Source organism: Paralichthys olivaceus, chromosome 12 (assembly GCF_024713975.1).
Source record: "Paralichthys olivaceus isolate ysfri-2021 chromosome 12, ASM2471397v2, whole genome shotgun sequence".
In the NCBI taxonomy this organism is placed as follows: domain Eukaryota; kingdom Metazoa; phylum Chordata; class Actinopteri; order Pleuronectiformes; family Paralichthyidae; genus Paralichthys; species Paralichthys olivaceus.
The window spans coordinates 9,433,451-9,452,555 of record NC_091104.1 but is presented as its reverse complement, the minus strand read 5'-3'; the positions used below and the strand labels follow the sequence as shown (position 1 = coordinate 9,452,555).

Here is a 19,105-nt window from a genome sequence, read left to right as displayed (position 1 = left end):
GCCAACATTTTGCAAGTCCTCTCTAGCCAACCAGGATTCCTGTCGGCAATCACCTGACCCTGAATTCCCAGACAAAGAAATGTTCATGCTTTCTTTTTTTAAGCGATCTCTTCTACCCCGAGAGTGGGGGTGAAAAAAACTCAAGCCTCACACTGGATTATGAGGGTTGCGCGCTGGCGTGTATGGGTATGTGCAGTGCATTGTTTGTTTGATAACACTGGGGGATAGTGTGCATGTCTGATTAGCCAGCTTATAGCACGGGGAATATGCTGACTTCAGGTATTTCCACGAGAGTTGTTGTGGACCATCTGCTCCACTCAGCTTAAAGGGAAACCGTCTCTTTAAAAAAAAAAAAAAGAAAAAGGAGGAAGAGTGAACAAGCTTTAGCCGTGTTTGGGAAAAAAGTTGCTTTGCATGAAAAAAGTTTTCCCTTGGGGTGGATATATGCTGAAACTATTTCCTGTTTCATAGCAGTGCCTAGAAATGTCAGAGAACCATTATTCTTTTAGGTCAAATACTTGTACCTTGTTTTTTCAGAGCAGGCTGGGTTTTACCTTGCATAACATGCAACTGGGAAAAAGTTGTTGCGCAGGCCTGAGAGCCCATTTCCTTCCTATCATCGTGCACTTTGTTCTTTCTGACCCGGGACATAGATTTGTTCTAAGAGCAGTAATTTGATAACTTGAAAAGATCCAATCTTTGTAGTGAACTGAGCCGCCTCCTCAGGGGGCATTTTTTAACAAGCCCACTTGTGGATTTATGGGGAATTCTGTTTATGTATTCATCGCTGACTTTGTAATATTCTTAATTATCTCTTTAAAAGGACGCAACACAATGAGAACCAGATGGTCTCTTTTGGTGTGACCCCCCCAAGGCCACTCGTGAAATACACTGCCTTTGTAGGGATCTGTGCTAAAATCAAAGCTAATGAATCCAGTAGCCAGATCCCGCCACATTAGAACTTGACACTCGTGCATTTTCAGACTTTCTTCACCTGATGCATCTCGAGTTAAGTACACCTGTCGTGACTTAAAGGAAGTGTCTACTATTTGTCTGCAGTCTTGCCCAGCAGATACGCTTTAAGTCCTTCGAGCTGAAGACATATTTCACCGCATTATCCAACAGACAATTACACAAAACAGTCCCCGCTGCGTCTCCCCTGCCTGTTGCACATGAGAAACTGCTGCATTCAAAGGTCAAACTCTTTTGTGCGGTTTCAAAGGCGCGCTGTCACCTCGCGTGAGGAAGTAATGTTCATTGACAGTTTATTTCATTTCACTTTTTCCCCCCTTTTGATCAGAGTTTGCAGGATGCAGAATTGATTTAATGCCACCATTCCTGCTACTTTGACATCTTTTTCCTCTAATATACCATTTGTTTGAGGCTTGTTGTCTGTGTCCCTGTGTTACATGTTTCATTTCATTTCTCAAAAATGTAGATTCTTTCACCCTTTGAGACTATGAAACTTTTCTTGTAAAGTTAACAACTTTGTAAAAGACAGTTGTTGTCTTATAAATAACCGAAGCTGCACATTAAACATGACCCTCTCGTTAACAAGTATAGCCCAGATTGGATCTTTAAGTATCATCTGCACCCCCAGAGACCAATATCTCTTCTGCCGCCCAGTGCACTCTGTCACCCCTCGAGCCCTCAGGGTATCATGCTGCATAGTGTCTAAGTCAGATTATCCCTTATTGTGCTCCCAACATGTCTCTACACTCTGCCAGCAGCCTGTGGAGCTTCTGTTTTCACTTTATCTTAAAAAACATCCACAGATACTGTACGTACTGTAACTTAAGGTTGGTTTCTCCTTCATATTTATGCACATATTTTCCCCAAGAGGAAAAAAAGAGTTGATGTTTTCAGTGTGAGGTTATTTTCTCGCCTGTGTTTTTACATCTACTGTATGTCTGCTGTCATTTTTGATATTTGTCTTCAGCACAGCGTGACAGCAGATATAAGTGGTGGTATTTCTGTGCTGTCAATGACAGGCAGGCGTGCGTAAATGATAAAGACCGCATTGTGTCTCTGCTACCTCCTTTCCTCTCTCCCCCTTTAGACTCGGAGGGCCTGTCTTGCTGGTGGAGCTGCACACACACTGTGAGGCCCCCAAAAGGGGGCATTTACAACTGGGAAGAAGTCCAGAGACAAATATCTGGTTCCCTATAGCCACTGTACTTTCTCTCCTCCCCCCACTGGCATTTCCAGCGTCACTCGCTCATTGGCTCTGAGGAGAAGGAACCCTGGAGACAGCCTGACCCAAAACACACCAAATATAAACAGTCATAGTAGCCCTAATTGGCATTTACAGATCTACCAGTGTATGTGTGATTTTAAGTCGCCAGAGACGAAGAAGCCGGACTAAACTTATAAACTCTTGCTTTGCAGTTGCTCCGTCAGCTCATTTATTTCGCGGCCGCTCCCCTCACTTGCCAATATGACTACAGATTGTTTCTCATCGTACACATTTTCAACACATTTAACAGTTTAGTTGACATTTGTTAGTTTTTGCAGTTTGCCATCTGGAACCACACATCCGAAGCAGGCTGTCGAACACTAACTCCAGTGTGCTTGTGCTGGAGCCAAGAGGCCTAACGCATATGGCCGAGGGCTTTGAACCATCCATCCCAGCACTACAGTACAGATATTTATAAACCACAGCAGAGCCTCTTGATTGAACAGCACATGTTTCTGCTCTTTGGCGCAGATACCCCTCCCTATGCGGCCGAGGCACCACCTCCCCTTAAAGGCGCTATTGTTTATGGGCGAGAGGACGGAGGATTGTGCGATACTCTCTCTTTCTCTCTCTCCCACTTGCCTTTTCTTCCTCTCTTCTGACACACTCACTCCAGCTCCCGGCATTTGCAGTGTGTGTGAGACCTGAGAGCCTGAGAGAGACTTGAGGAAAGTAAGCACAGCTGGGCAGCAATGCTCTCACGTGTAGCCTATACTATGACTAACACGTGTTTACATATGGGACTGCAGATATATGTTCTGTGTGTGTGTGTAAAGGAAAAGAGAAGGAGAAGAAAGTTAGCATGCAACTCCTACCGTGTGTGTGTGTGTGTTTGAGAGAAAGAGATCAGAATGAGTGCAGCTGTTGGGGATTTACTGTGAGAGGCTTAAGTCCCGGCTGCGTCTCGTCCTCTCTGATCGACCTAGCGGTTCAGTGTCAGGTACCACAAACCCAGTGAACTCTTCCGCCGCAGCTACGGGCACTATAGAGTTACTGTATACACCGCTGTTGATGAATGGGACCTTACAGCAGTAGATAAAGACATGTTTACAAAAGCACTAGGGCTTCCACAATCAAGATTCAGCACGTATGCAGCAGAGACGAGGTGCATGTTGTTCAGCTGAATGCAGTTTCACAGAGAGACCTGCAGGAAAAGAACGGTGGCAGGAAGGGAGCATAAAATGGCAGCTCAGTCACTGCTGTGGTGCACAAGTGTGTAACAAACAGCACAAAGTTTAGCTTAACACTGTTATCATATAGATTTGTATATAAAAAGTTGTTTGCTTCATCTGGTTTCTGAGAGTTCAACACACTGAAATATAAGAAAACAAGTGCAAAGAGACAAAAAAAACAATAATCCAAAAGTTAATGGAGAAAATATTTGACAACACGGTAAATAGAAAACATGCTGCAAATATTCACAACACAAACAAGTACTCACAGCACAACCAAATACACACAACCCAACCAAGTACTCACATCACAGCCAAAACAACCAAATACTCACAACACAGCCAAATACACACAACACAACAAAGTACTCACATCACAGCCAAAACAACCAAATACTCACAACACAGCCAAATACACACAACACAACAAAGTACTCACATCACAGCCAAAACAACCAAATACTCGAAACATAACCAAATACTTTTAGCTTCTCTCCGCTCATTGTTTTGGTTTTACAGTTCACAACTTAACGCCGTCTGTTGCTCGATGTGCGAAAGGTCAGAGTGAAATCTTTACACTGCGCTCATGTAACACACCTGCAGCTGTGGACGATTGTTACACACTGTAAAAAACCCAAAACCTCAGCACAGCTCACTGAGCCATGGCGGTGTGAGTAGAGGACGATATCACATGGCACACATAAAACACACACACTGAACTTATGTTGGGAAAGCGGACAGGGATGGTTTTAAACTAAAAAGTAAGAAGAGAGACTCAACATGTGACAGATTGAAGTAGCAGGTTAGAACAGTTTTATTTTTTCCCTGACAAGATTAGTCTGTAGTAGTAGATGTATAAACACCTGCCAGAGATCTTCAGTATTATCCTCAATGCTTATACACAGAATCAGAAAAATGTTGTTTCCCTTCTCTGCTCGACAAGTCCAACTTATTGTCTTTAATGTGGCCACGCCCCTGAAAGTGACAGAGATCAAAGCTGCAACAGCCGGTTGTCAACATAGCCGCTATAGAGAACAACCCCTACTGTGGCCACAAGAGGGCAGTAAATTACAAAGTTAACGCAAACAAGCAACATCTGCTACTGGTTTATTGTCTTGTCCACTTACATGAGCTGGTATCAGTTTAATTTCTGTGTTGTATGCAAGGAAACATCAGGACATGTTTATGTGACACTTGTAGAGTTGGTCAATAAACTTGAACAGGTTTGGTTCAAGTACCAAGTTGACTTCATGACGCAGTGTATCAAACATTGTCAAGATTTAGTGCACTGAGTGTTTGCTCATGTCTGTTCTTAAGCTTCTTTCTTTCCTACTTCTTTGACACTTTTCCTACTTCATTTCCTGCAATGTCTTTATATCTGGGAAAGTAACATCTCCAGCTGGATCTAAACTCAGCCTTAAACTCAGTGGCTGCACACATCATCTGGAAAGCCCAGTCTTTATCTCTTCTGTCACTTGACTGTGTTTCAGGCAGAGAAAAAGGCCAAACTGATGTCAGCGATGAATGCGATGAAGGATCACGAGGAGCCTGAAACAGAGAGCCAGAAAGAAGAGGTCTCAATAATAAAGCACCCACAGCCTTCGAAGCCACAGCAGCAGCAGCCGCCGCCGCCTCAGTCACACACTCAGTGTCCGTCTCAGCCTCAGTATCAACAGCAATCACAGCTGCCACAGCAACAGCAGCAGCAGCAACATCAGCAGCAGCTGCCTCAGCAGCAGCAGCAACAGCAGCAACCCACTGACCCAGCGTCCCCCACTGTGGCCACGACCCCTGAGCCTGTCGCCATCGCAGGCGGAGACAAGACGTGCCCCAAGTCTGCAGACACTGAGCCCGAGTATGAGGTAGGATCATAAAAAAGTACTGAACCAACTGCACCATCTTGGTGGAGGGATGAGATATGAGCCCGGCAAGAACACACTCAATTCGCAGCAGATTTGGTTAAAATAGCAGATCTAGGATTTGTTTCAGTTCTTTACATATTTTTTCCCCATTTTCGTCTGTTTTTAGAAAATCACGTATTGGTTTTATTGTAAAATTAGACACATCAATGGTGTTGACATCATTTTCTCCATTTATTTTACTATTAGAATATCAAGACAGATGTGTAGGATTGTTTAGCCTTGGCACAAGAATCTGCTCTAGTTCAAACTTGATTCACATCTTTTAATGTTTGATCATAGACTCGTACGGTTTAACAACAGAGGAAAAGGGATTCAGTTTAAAGTCCGAGTTAATCCTGGTGGAGTCAAGGACTCATTCATGTTTTGGGAAAGTATTCATGAGTTACACAGCTGTCAACCAGAGCGAGCAAAGATGCCAATAATGTGTCTGAGTGATTAGAAAAGAGCAGAGGAGCCGAGTAATGTCCTGAGATGCAGTGGTGATGCTAAGGGGGGGGGGGGGGCAAGTGGGGCCATCGGACATGGTAAAGGCTATAATCAAAGGTTTTCACCACACAAGTGCATCGATGTGAAGAGCGTCAAAATAATACAAATAAGTACATCACTATACATTTTGGAGGGGGGGGTGATTTAGTTTAGTTTGTACAGCATCAACCAGAGTGAGCAAGTCTCCCCCTGATTTTGAATTTGATTGATTTACAATTTCAATACTGTTTCATCTCTAGTCTTGATGCAACTTCTAAAACTGTTATTTTTTTGTCCTGTGGGATGGTAAAAGTTGAATATTGGGTTTTGGGCTGTTGATGATAAATCTTGATGTGTTTTTCATCATTATCTGATGTAATCACCTGAAATTATTGTTATTATACAATGTTTTGGGTCAGAAACAGAAAGTGAGACAGACAGACAGACAGACAGTTTTTAAAAAGTTTCACAACTGTTCCCAGAGGTTAATACTGAGCGGATGATTTGTCTTTTTATCTTGGCTGCAGGACGGTCGTGGTTTTGGCATTGGCGAGCTGGTTTGGGGGAAGCTGCGAGGGTTCTCGTGGTGGCCAGGCCGCATCGTATCCTGGTGGATGACGGGACGGAGCAGAGCTGCCGAGGGAACCAGATGGGTCATGTGGTTTGGAGATGGAAAATTCTCAGTGGTGAGTGTTAAGAGCCAACAGTAGTGTGAGGTGATATTTTTCTATTAAATAAAACAGCCTCCTGTTTATAGTGACAACCACACACTTTATAACAGGCTGTTGTGTTATTAGTTCCACCATAAACATAAAAATCAATAATCTCTTGACACTTTTTACATAATAAGATATGTTTTCTGTGTTTATTCACAGGTCTGTGTAGAGAAACTCTTGCCTTTAAGTTCCTTTAACAATGCCTTTCACCCGCCAACCTACAACAAGCAGCCCATGTACAAGAAAGCCATCTACGAAGTGCTACAGGTGAGTGAAAGAGAAGTGCCATTCAAAAGCATGTGTTCAGTTTGACTGATTTCCCATTTTATCATGAAAATTTGACGATTAAACAAAACTCAAAGGCCTCAAAGTTCTATAATAAAAGAATATTTCAGTTGTTTGAAGCATTAGCTTAGCTTAGCATAAAGACTGCAAGCAGAGGGATAGCCTTGCTTTCTCCAAAATTCAAAACTGTACCTCCCAACATCTCTGAAGCTCGCTAACTTACATCTTACTTTAGTGGATTTAGTGCTGGATTCATATATTTTTATTTAAGACTCAAGAAAGAAATCACACAGCATCCTCCGGGCATCTAGAGGTTCCTCATACACAGCCCATAAAACTGCATGAACATGATAAACAGCTTTCTGATTTTAGCGTCATTTGCAGATCCAGTCATTTACTCACTCAAAATAACGCAAACAGAATTGCATTCCTTCAGCCCTCCTGTCTGCACCATAATAACTGAAAGCTTGTGGATTTAAAGTATGAAGAATGAGAAGTGGCTTCCACATTTGCCTCATTGTCATAAAAAGCAATCTAATGTTCTAATGTATGAATAATTGTAATCACTGGTATGTAGCTGCGTCTCAGTTGAGACACGTATCGCTCTGAATCAGCAGATTAATAAACTGAGGATAAATATAAGTCGTCCATGTTTTCGTAGGTGGCCAGCAGCCGGGCAGGCAAAGCCTTCATGGCCTGTCCTGACAGCGATGAGACAGAAACGTCCAAATCAGTGGACATGCTGAACAAACAGATGATCGACTGGGCTAAGGCAGGATTTCAGCCCACTGGACCCAAGGCCTTAGAGCCACCAGAGGGTAAGTCGACATAATGAAGCTCTGGTGTTTGACCTTGTCTGCGCTCTGATTAACGTTAAATAATTCACAATGTTGACTGATATGCTGCCCACCCCAGAGGAGCGTAACCCGTACAAAGAGGTGTACCCTGAGATGTGGGTGGAGCCAGAAGCAGCAGCCTACACGCCTCCTCCGGCCAAAAAACCTCGCAAAAGCACAGTGGAGAAGCCCAAGGTCAAGGACATCATCGACGAGAGGACACGAGGTGAGGTGCCTCATTTATTGGGTTAAAAAGGAGTCGTGAACTCCGTGTCCCTTCCCTTGGGGAGGAGTCAGTGCAGTCGTACATCAGCGTAAGTGGTCGAAGACGTGGTGTACAGACAAGAGGTCCATTAGAGCGACAGGTTTAAGATGGAAGTGAATGATGTGACCAGACAAAAAGCCTGTTCAGACAATGAAGAGATGTTTGTTTGAGTTAATTCCCAAATGTGCTCAGTAACTGCATGATGTTTTGGTGATGACTCAATAATCATTAAAAGTCATTAAAAATTAAAGTGAAATATGTTTTCTAAGGTTTCTAAATAATTTGATTTCTCATGTTATCGCTCAGATACATTTAACATTTCTGTGAGTCCACTAAAGCTCTGATATATTTTAATAAACGTATTATTATTTCCCCAGTTTCAGGCCTGAACTGAATTTCACAGAATCTTTGACCTGAAAATATTCTGCTAAACGATGTCACACATCTTTCAAATTAAAAAGTCTTGATGTACTACAGGGCTGGATTCTTTTTTTGTATTGATTTGGTTATGAATTGGCGTCTAATAGTAACATTTGCAGTTTCTTGTAAAAAGTCTGTAGAGTACAGGAAGCACACAGATTCTCTTTCTAGTCATTTTCTTAAATGTCAACTCACCTTTAATATAGTATTTTAGTTTTATTTGTACACCAATAATATTTGTTTCTGAGATGATCAGTCACCGAGTCTTTTTATGTGAGAATAAAACTAAAATTGGAATTTGAAAAGAAAGAAAACATGTGAACTGTTGACAATTACAACATTAAATGTAGATCGTGTTGACCCACAGCTCTCATCACTCCCACCTTGTTTTGTGTTTTCAGAGCGGCTTGTTTATGAAGTGAGACAAAAGTGCCGCAGCATAGAGGGTAAGTGATGTGTCCTCCGTGTGCTCTCGCTTGTGGCGGTGCTGAGGGGCCTCTCGGGGGACGAACACCGAGACGCTTTGCACTTGGCCTCATTGTTGACGAGTAAAGCAAAAAAATGTACGCGTCTGTGTTAATCAAACGATAAGAGCAAAGACGAAGAAATAACATTTCCGTGATTTTTGCTGCCTTACCGGCTCCCGTGTGTGTTCTCTGCAAACACACCAGCTAAGCTCGGTAGATCCAGACCTGCGTCACAGCTGTTCAAATAGTTTCATTGAGGTGTGCAGCAGTGTTCACACCTCTCTGACATCCTCCTGTTAAACACTGACATATTGCACTTCTCTTCCGGCAGACATCTGTATCTCCTGTGGGAGTCTGAACGTTAGCCTCGAGCACCCACTGTTCGCTGGGGGGATGTGCCAGAGCTGTAAGGTAAGCTGCGACAGAGGTCGTTGAAATTCTGAGAGTCCTCCTTTCAAAGCTAATAATGAACGCAACATGTTTCAAGCAGCACCTGATGTGACCCCATCAGACTGCTCTCTGACTTTCCACCACTTGTTTTCACAGAACTGCTTCCTAGAGTGCGCGTATCAATATGACGACGACGGTTACCAGTCATACTGCACGATCTGCTGCGGAGGACGAGAGGTGCTCATGTGTGGAAACAACAACTGTTGCCGGTGAGGTTTCTTCTGGGTTCTACTGTGTTTTGGGGGTGGGGTGATGAAAATCATGGCAGGCTTTAAATATATTCACCATAAAAAGTAAAAAGACAAGTGATTGATTTATCGGTCTGTTCGATAAAAATCGATATAAAACCTTTAATTTTACAGAATAAACAATACAGAAAAAAAAGTTCGATATTGTGTTAATGGCTGTTGATATCCACCAATATGAAAATTGTATTTAAATGAAATAAACAATGCAGAGAAGATGTGCATTTATCTGACGTTTTCAGGTTCTATACATTTGTTTTACATTTGGATAATAACTAAATGTATAGTTATTCATGATTAAGTTTATGGTTAAATTGTAAAATATCAATCGATTAAATGTCTTGTCTCTCATAAGGTTTTGATTATGATAATGTAGGAATCTTTGCCAAATATTTTCTTTAAAAAATGATAGATAGATAGATTCGATTAGATCGAAATTGTTCAATTCTTTTTTAATAGAGATCAGTTTTTTGTGTGTCGCTGCTTCAAATGTACAGTTGTTGCTGCAGTACAGATGTCAGGACTGTGCCATCATCACACACACACACACACACACACACACACACACACACACACAATGACAGCTTTGTGTCGATGTCACAAATCTCACAGGGGCAATGTCTGGGAGGTCGAGTGGAGAAGAGGCTGATCACTAATATTATATGAAGTATGGTTGTATATGAGTTGAGTCTTATCAAAGTGTCCTCACACAGTCAAGACCATTAGATTCAAATCTAGAAAAAAACAAAACACTGAGAACAGATTGGGCTTTGTTAGATTCTTGTCAGACAATGGTTTGCTTTGTGTGCAGATGATGGCATCTGACATTTCAATGATAACTCTCTCAAAACTAATTTTAAACTGTTGGTCCTGCAGGTATAATAGAAAGTCTGTGTGGCCTGTGTCTGACCTGTGATTGATTTAGAAATGAATTCAACCAGAAAGAAACTATCAGTTGTTTATCACTCGTCCCACATTAAAGGATAAAGTCTGCAGCTATTTGCTGCTTTGTGTTGATGACAGTAAATCCCACTGAAACAAAAACTAACAATGTATTTGTCCTATTTCTGATATTTTCTGACATCACTTGTTTATATGAGGTTCTCTGTCCCAAAACCAGCTGGGGAGATAAATCCTTAAAAACGGGTCACGAATATACAATAATCTCCTAAAACTGGGCTGGATCCTGTCGTATTTTTGATTTATTTTAGAACAGGACGTAACACTGTTAAACAGCAACAGTGCAGCACACTGAACAGGAAATCAGGAACGGGAAGATGTTTTTTCTAAATAACTAAATAGCAGCAATGACGTTGCGAGACACAGTATCAAGAATAACTGAAAATAAGAGGCAGATATTCTAATGAAAGAAAATAGCAGTGGATTGAAAAAGAAAAAAACCTAAATCAGCAGAGTCCAGTCATTCAACTCCACTGATATTTTACAGTTTCACCATTAATTATTTATGAAACAACTATAAATTAAAAAGAAAACACAATCATAAAAATGAAGAGCTTAGAAATAAGCATAGTTTTCTGTGTAAAATAAAAACAGTCCATCGTTTATTCTGTGAAAACGTTTTAATACTTGTGCACATCAGCAAACATAAGATACCAGTATATCTGTGAAACGCTCATATTGGTCGTAATATCAGCCATTGGAAATATCTGTCGGTCTCTAGCCTGAACTTCTCTTTGCCTGTGTTCAGGTGTTTCTGTGTGGAGTGCGTCGACCTCCTCGTCGGACAAGGAGCCGCCCACGCTGCCATCAAGGAGGACCCGTGGAACTGCTACATGTGCGGTCAGAAGGGGGTGTTCGGTCTGTTGGAGCGTCGCACCGACTGGCCCTGCCGCCTGCAGCACTTCTTCGCAAATAATCACGACCAGGATTTTGTGAGTAATGCTCCTTTTGACGATAAAAAAAACACTGATTGTCTTGTTTCTCATTTTCGTCTCCTCCCCTTTCTCTCTCAATGTTGTATTTCAGGATCCACCAAAGCTTTACCCCCCAGTCATGGTGGAGGAGAGGAGGCCCATTCGTGTCCTGTCGCTATTTGATGGCATAGCAACAGGTTAGACAAGAACCCCCCCCCTTTACTTTCTCCAGAGTCTGTAGTTTGTGTACATTTACACTTTGAGTCCATTCCATCTAAAAGAGCAGCATTTTCATTATCGTGGTGGAGACATAAGACTCTTGTAAATGGAGGATTTGAATCATCATTGTCAGTTTCAATCAACAGTTTTCTTCGCACGAATCTAAGAGGACATATTTTTTCGTTGTACACAGGTTACAGGTTTAAAGTTTCTGAGTTTTGTTTTTTCTCGACCTGTCCTGTGCAGGACTGCTGGTGCTGAAAGAACTTGGCATCCAAGTAGATCGCTACGTAGCCTCTGAAGTGTGTGAGGACTCCATCACTGTGGGCATTGTCCGGCATCAGGGTCGCATCATGTATGTTGGTGATGTGAGGAACGTCACGCGCAAACATGTGAGTCGAATGTTTTTGCTGAGGTTCACTGGTCTTTTGTTCGGTGCTTTGTTTAGAGTTGTGTTTTACCTCTTTGAATGTTGTACTGCCGTGTTTCTACAGGGGCCCATAACAAACCAACCAAAAACGTAATACCTTTACGTTGGAGGGGTGTTTTGCTCTTTCAATGAAACAACATATTTTTTTCTTTATCTGTCTGTCTTTCATCTGTCTACAGATACACGAGTGGGGTCCGTTTGACCTAGTTATTGGAGGAAGCCCCTGCAATGACCTTTCTATAGTCAACCCTGCGAGGAAAGGTCTTTTTGGTAGGTCTCAACACTTTCCTTTCGCTTTGTGATATTATTCTGTTAATTCATCCAGTTCAAATGAAAGAAAATCCTCTCATCATCTGAAGAAAACTCATACATACCATCAGTTTGTGTATTTTTACTACAAGCATCGTTTACCGTCCGTCTGTGTCCCACAGAGGGCACCGGCCGCCTGTTCTTTGAGTTTTACAGGCTGCTCCACGAGGCTCGGCCGAAGGAGGGGGAAGCGCGGCCTTTCTTCTGGCTCTTTGAAAACGTGGTTGCCATGGGCGTCAGCGATAAGAGGGACATCTCTCGCTTTTTAGAGGTCAGCATCTTCACAGAGTCACACCGGACGGATTATGAATGCCCCCTTGTGGCACTAATTCATTATGGTTAGACACTGACCATTAGGAGGGAAGGTTGACTCTCTTAGTCTTGATGTAAAACATTAATACGCTGCATTTAATGTGCTATGATTTACCTCCTGATATAGATATAGTGGTCAACGATCCCTTTAAAAATATTTTGCACTTTAAAAAGATCAGATACTGAGCAAAAATAGAAAACTTGAGCATCTGAAGCAGAGCTCCTCTCTGACTGACGTCTTTGTCCTCAACTTTTCTTTCAGTGCAACCCTGTGATGATCGATGCCAAGGAGGTGTCCGCTGCCCACCGTGCCCGCTACTTCTGGGGTAACCTTCCTGGCATGAACAGGTTGGTGTGTGAATGGTGAGGGAAGCAGCAGCCTTTGACATAACACAATGGAGAAAAAACAACCCTGTGAACGAGGGAATTCATCTGTTAAAGCCTCCTTCAGTATTATTATCAATGAAATATAAAATAATTGAATAAGTTCTGTCTTGTTATGTCAAGTTAAACCTGCAGATTAGATTTACCAACCAGTTGTTTAACGTTTTGTGACACACGTCTGCAGCAAATATCAAAATTACTTTTAGATATGAATATCTGCAGTTGCAGTGCCTGCTTAGAAATATATATTTTTCTTGTTTGAAAGGAAAAATCAGCAGCAGATGGTCAACAGCTAAGAGGGTGTTTTGTTCCAGGTCTTTAACAAACCATCAAACCTAAAGAAAGAATTTGAAGTTAAAAGCTCAGGTCCGATTTTTTCATTGTGCAGACAAACACTACTTATTCATTCATTATTGGTCAAAAGCAGAAGGTATCAACGTGCCTCATGTTGCACTTTAATTTAACAGTTGTATATTGTTTATTTAATCTTGAGGGTTATTTAGGTTCTTTATGTAAAAAATGAAACGTAAAGCCGCACTGGTTTCCCTATTTTATTTTTAATTGGCCGATCTGAAAAATGATCTGATCAATGACTCTGAACTGAGTTTTGTGATGCGTTGCATTGAGTCATGAACCAGAGAGAGAAGCCAAATCATTCATGGCTTCTAGACCAAAGTCAGCAGATTAACATTGTGCAATGAGTTTGTCAGCCATCAATTCAATGCACAACAAAGTTTTATAAAAGACGTCCAGTGTCTAAATACAAGGTGTGACTCCTGCTGTCTCTCGTTTTCAGGCCTTTGTCCGCGATGTACACTGACAGGCTGGATCTCCAGGACTGTTTAGAACACGGCAGGACAGCTAAGGTATGTGTTTATAAGCATTGCCTGGTGAAAGATCAACACAGAACTTAAGAAATCCAGGACGTCCTGACTGAAAGTTTTCTTCGTTTCGGATTCATTTGTTGGATTTCAGCTGTTTAAGAAACATTCTTTGAGTTTGACTGGTATGACAAAAGAAAAAGTAAAGATCATTTCTTAGTTATTAGTCTGTGACAACATGTGTGGTAGAATGTGACAGTCACTGGTGTTTGTGGAAATATATTCATGATACGTGACTTTAGTTAGTTTGATTGAATTCACAACCTTGCACACTTGCGGCCCCCAGTGGCAGGAGGAGGTAACACTTTGAAAATCCATCAGTCAGAACTTAGTGTGAGTGAAATAAGACAAACATGCAGCAGGTAATACTCCTGGACTCTTCTCTCCTCAGTTTGGCAAAGTGAGGACCATCACCACCAGGTCTAACTCCATCAAGCAGGGCAAGGACCAGCACTTCCCCGTCTACATGAACGAGAAGGAGGACATTCTCTGGTGCACTGAGATGGAGAGGTACGTGGAGATCATCCTTTAAATAACTGTTCTCATCAGTCTTCTTCTGAAATACAAACCTCACTACCATCTTTCTGTGTCGTCCCCCTGTCCTCCTCCCTGTCTGTGCTCCTCTTGCGTCCCCTGGCCGCTCTGGTTGCTCTCACCAGGATCTTTGGCTTTCCGGTCCACTACACGGACGTGTCCAACATGAGCCGACTGGCGAGGCAGAGGCTCCTGGGCAGGTCATGGAGCGTCCCGGTTATCCGCCACCTGTTTGCACCACTCAAAGATTACTTTGCCTGCGCTTGAGCGACGAGGCGACTCACTCGGAACCATTTAGAACTACAGCTGTCTATTGTGACTAGAAATAAGAGCCTTGATCCTCAAGTTATACTCTCGGTATAATTTGTGAGCGAAACATTGACGTAGTTTTCACATTATTTCTTGTATTTGAATTTTAATTCTTATTCTATTTAATTTTGATATGTCATTTTACCTTTTTAGCAGTGTTATCAAGTATTGTTGATTTTGTTTGTGCAAGCTATACTTGAGACTATGCTTTCTTCTCACTGAGACAGAAAAGTGCTTAACACGTGTTTTTTTTTCAAAAGAGACGCGACTGGAAACATCGGAACGTGGTTTAGAGACGTGTGAAATGTTTCTGCTGTGTGAGCGCGCTGTGCCGTCAGGGGGGAGGGGGGGCTGCGAGACTCCCAGTGCTGTGCAGCCGTGCTTCCAGCTACTGAGCCTCACAGAGGAAGGCGATTTTTCTTCAGTGTCAGGAGAGCCGTGTCTCTGAGAATCCAAAACACCAGATCACATATACCTCTTTGTTTACAGTTTCTATACACAACTGAAGGTAATAAAAGGTACTACTGTAATGTGGTTACAATACCATGGTGCTCCAAAATGATGAGAAGCATCATAACCCATGTGGCACTGCAACTTTAGACTATACGAAGCTCTTTAACCTGGTGCTGAAAAAAAAAAAATGTTTTTACGCTTAGTGGAAAAAAAACTCGTCCGTGCCCTTCAGTTCACTTCAGAGGAAACCTGGGAGTGACGGAGAGTAGACTGCAAAATATCCTCTTTTCTGCGTTTTACAGCTTTTATACTGTTTTTAATATAGTGCTCATTTAATCGCTGGATCTGCACAAACAGGAAGTGAAGCTAGCCACATGGGAAATGATGTTTTCTGTCATTCAAAGAAAAAAAAAATATCTTCAGATCAAAGTCTGTGGTGAGCTACTTTTTTTCTAGTTTCATCCTGACCAATGACATTACTGTACAACTGTCGGTGAGCGTGGCGGCTGGAGGGCGGCAGGGCGACCAGGCCGGGTCACCCTCCGCCTCAACCTCCGCGCCTCGAAACTGAAAAACTGTCAGGTGCAAAAATCCTCAACAATATGGTGCGGCTTCACAAAGTTCTTCTACCTTTTTTATAGCAATTTTGTGCTGTTTTATCAACATTATAAAGCACTTTTATATGTATACTTTCTTTTTTTCTTGATATTTTTTTTAAAAGACTATTTGTTCTTGTGAATTGTTTTGTTGTTTCGTTTCATGATGTGAACTGATCTACCCTCGTGTAATACTTTTTGTATACAGTAGGGCTGTGCCAATAGAAGTGAAAGAATGGATTTTGATATGTGAAACCCACGTTATTTGACTCGGTGTACAGTAGATGGATCGACATTTGTAACCCCCGAACCCCTTTTTCCTTTTCTCCCACCACCCATATTGTTGACTGCTCTAAAGCAGCGATACAATATGTTTCTACCCGGTTTCAAAGAATGTCTACTTTCTGTTAAGATTGTAAAATGTACGACGGAGTTGCAGAACTCTGTCGTGTGCTTTTTGTAATATTTTGTCCCCTATGAAGGACAGTTGGCCTCCGCCGCTTCCCTGATGAATCGTAGTCGCCATGTTGACAAATTTAAGTGCTGATCCGAATTTGGATTCTCAAACTAAATTCTCTTGATTGTAACCTCTCGAGCTAAACTATGGAGGATTTAGGCTGCGGTTTGTCAAAACGAAAAACTGACACAGTGTTTGACGAAGACACTCAAAGAATAAAGAGGATAATAAAGACAGATGCTATCGCTTATCTATATCATATTTAAGATTCAAAATTTGAAATTTAATTTCTTAATGTAATTAATTTCTTAAGTGACCTTATTGCTATAAATTTTTGTCCGAGCACGCTGGGCTCAATATGAGCCTCCATGCTTTGTGATATTTTAACCAGATGTTATTTCCCCCTCCCTCCTGATGTAGTACTTAACACCCCCCCCCCATGTTTGTACATTTTGTACATAGAGTTTTCCGGTTGCTGTTTTTTTCATTTGTTTTTTTGTTTTGTTTTTTACGTATGAGATGTACAAATATAATTCTTTGCTAATATATATCATCGAATTAGAGAAAGAAATCTTAGGATGAGAATAAAAATCAATTTGATTCAAAACTTGCTCTGAGCATTAGATAGAGGGAGACTCCAAGTCATCTTTCTTTAGTTTTTTTCGTACTGATTTGTTTTATCAAGTGAATCCAGATTTAATGTGGTGTGATCTTAATAGTGGCCTATGGACAGCTTTAAGATGAACGGTCTCCACTTCACTGCACAGCCCTACATGGTGGTGTTTTTAGCTTCTGTTTCTTTTGTAAGAATAAAAAAAAAAGAGGGATTTTAGGTGTTTCCGATGGTGCTAAACATTTTATCTAATCAAGACAAATATATTTGATTGGAAGAGAAATAAACACGTCTCGACAATGACTGTTTTTAAGTTCCTTGTAGTAACGGAAAAGAACTATTATTTCACTCATATAAATATATTAACAAAGGCATTTTAACTTTGTACTTGAAAAAATAAGGATAACAAATAATGAAAGGTCTCCTATATTGTTTTAGACTAGAGATTGCTGTAGTTGGTGCTTATCTGTGGGAAAAATCGTGTGAGAAAAAAAAGCGGTAACTTTTACTGTAGCATAATGTACGCTTAATACGCATCGCTTCTTAATCCTACATTCCATGCTGTAATATTCTCCATGTCTGTTTTCAAAATGTTGTTTTGAATCGATGATCTTTTTTTTGTTTCTTTTTATTAGTTTTTTTTTTTTTTTAAATCAGAAACAACATTTCATTTTTACTGTTCAAGGCAGGTCAATAATTCTATATCCAGTGACACTGTGTGACTTTCTTTCCGTCATAACTGTTTTATGGCTCCTCCACTTTTTCCTCAAGACCAGTTCGTACAGCAGATGTAGCAGCAGTCATTCTCCACTTTGAACCCCTCATACTTCTGTTTAGTGTCCAGAGAGAAGATAAAGGCTCCGTATGTACTTGTGCTGGAGAACACTTGAATAAATGTATTGTTTTTGTGCAAAAATATCTCCTGTCCTTTTTACATCATTTGTTTTTGTGCAAAAATTCAAATTTACATTGAGGTTCCTTTATATTTAGTTTCAAATCTTAAACATTCCCCTGCTGCATTTAATATTCACAGTTAAATGTTCTACATTCAAAGTGAGGTGTTGCTTATTAAGAATGAAACTCAATTCATATTACTATCACAATATATATATTAGTCAGGATTTCTGACCCACCCACTAGGAACTATAAAGAAGCACAGAAAAATAAATGTTAAATTAAATCTAGATCTAGATTTATATTTATATTAACACACAATATTCTCTTTAAATGGTGGTTAAATCGAAGATGTGACACTTCCGATGATGCAGAGTTTAATAATTTAAAGTATTAGATAGATAGAAAATAGCATTTAAATATCTACATCATCATTATTCATTTTAATAATTTCACATATTATTGTTATTATTATTATATTTAACTTTCATTGTGTCTCTCTGTCCTTGGCCCTGTGTATGAATGATTTCACAGAAACCTTGAAATTATGATGAACTTCCAAATATTCATGCAATGATCACTCATGATTATGTGGACTGAGGCTTAGTGAATAACATTTCTAATCATCAGGATGCTGAGATGATGTCCAGTTTCTTTCCCATCATGCCGTGCAGCAGAAGATGTTTTTTAATTTGCTCCCTTGCTCTATAAATAAGCGTGTTGTCCTGAAGCTCTTCACTGATCTCACCTCAACATGTCGCCACTCTACAAATCTTCATCAGGCCATTACACAGACTTTATGGGCTCTGCACTTACACCTGCTCATTAAATCTGCTCATAAATATGTAATTTATCTGTGTTATATTTCTGTTTCCTTTAATTATAAACGTCTCAGGTCAGAGAATATGTTGTAAAGATTCGTCATCAAAGCTCAAAGAGACATTTTAACGAGTAAAAAGATAATAATGATGATGCCACGTTAGAATAATCTCATTGTGCAGCCTTGTTGTGCAGCCCCCCCTCTTCCTCTCACAGTGGTATAGCCTCCTCACAGCGGACACGCCCAAAGTCTGCACTGATTGGTTGCTCAGGCGACCAAGCCTTCTCTGCTCGCCGCTGATTGGTCCTCATCACCGTCTCATGTCCTGGAGGCTGCGAGCTGCGTCAAGTCAGCTCTATATAGAGGGGATGGCCCCGGAACTCAGGGGGTAGGCCTACAAAATAAAAGCTTGCCAAAGGACAGAGTCAATACTGCCACAAAAACAAATGAGGCCTTTTTAAAAAATATTGATCAGCTATAGAAATGCACTGGTGTTCTTACTCAAAATAATAAATAAGACATATTTAATATCATGAAATCT

The 19,105-nt window shown here is 41.0% G+C and overlaps 1 protein-coding gene across 4 annotated transcripts in view; it reads left to right on the top strand.

Moving 5' to 3' along the window:
• The window catches only part of LOC109636466 (DNA (cytosine-5)-methyltransferase 3A-like), a 37,322-nt gene extending 19,556 nt beyond the window's left edge, over positions 1 to 17,766 (top strand). Inside the window, exons 6-22 of one of the 4 annotated variants that reach the window (XM_069535677.1) lie at positions 4,899 to 5,270; positions 6,323 to 6,481; positions 6,671 to 6,778; positions 7,458 to 7,614; positions 7,712 to 7,858; positions 8,719 to 8,763; positions 9,116 to 9,195; positions 9,331 to 9,443; positions 11,188 to 11,371; positions 11,466 to 11,550; positions 11,819 to 11,964; positions 12,182 to 12,272; positions 12,434 to 12,582; positions 12,886 to 12,971; positions 13,804 to 13,873; positions 14,280 to 14,398; positions 14,548 to 17,766. In XM_069535677.1, coding sequence (XP_069391778.1) covers positions 4,899 to 5,270; positions 6,323 to 6,481; positions 6,671 to 6,778; positions 7,458 to 7,614; positions 7,712 to 7,858; positions 8,719 to 8,763; positions 9,116 to 9,195; positions 9,331 to 9,443; positions 11,188 to 11,371; positions 11,466 to 11,550; positions 11,819 to 11,964; positions 12,182 to 12,272; positions 12,434 to 12,582; positions 12,886 to 12,971; positions 13,804 to 13,873; positions 14,280 to 14,398; positions 14,548 to 14,689 — 2,253 coding nt within the window. In that variant the 3' untranslated portion in view covers positions 14,690 to 17,766. Of the gene's footprint in view, positions 1 to 4,898; positions 5,271 to 6,322; positions 6,482 to 6,670; positions 6,779 to 7,457; positions 7,615 to 7,711; positions 7,859 to 8,718; positions 8,764 to 9,115; positions 9,196 to 9,330; positions 9,444 to 11,187; positions 11,372 to 11,465; positions 11,551 to 11,818; positions 11,965 to 12,181; positions 12,273 to 12,433; positions 12,583 to 12,885; positions 12,987 to 13,803; positions 13,874 to 14,279; positions 14,399 to 14,547 lie in introns of all 4 variants that reach the window. The other 3 variants (XM_069535676.1, XM_069535675.1, XM_069535674.1) reach the window with 3 other exon arrangements.
• The last annotated feature ends 1,339 nt before the right edge of the window (positions 17,767 to 19,105 follow it).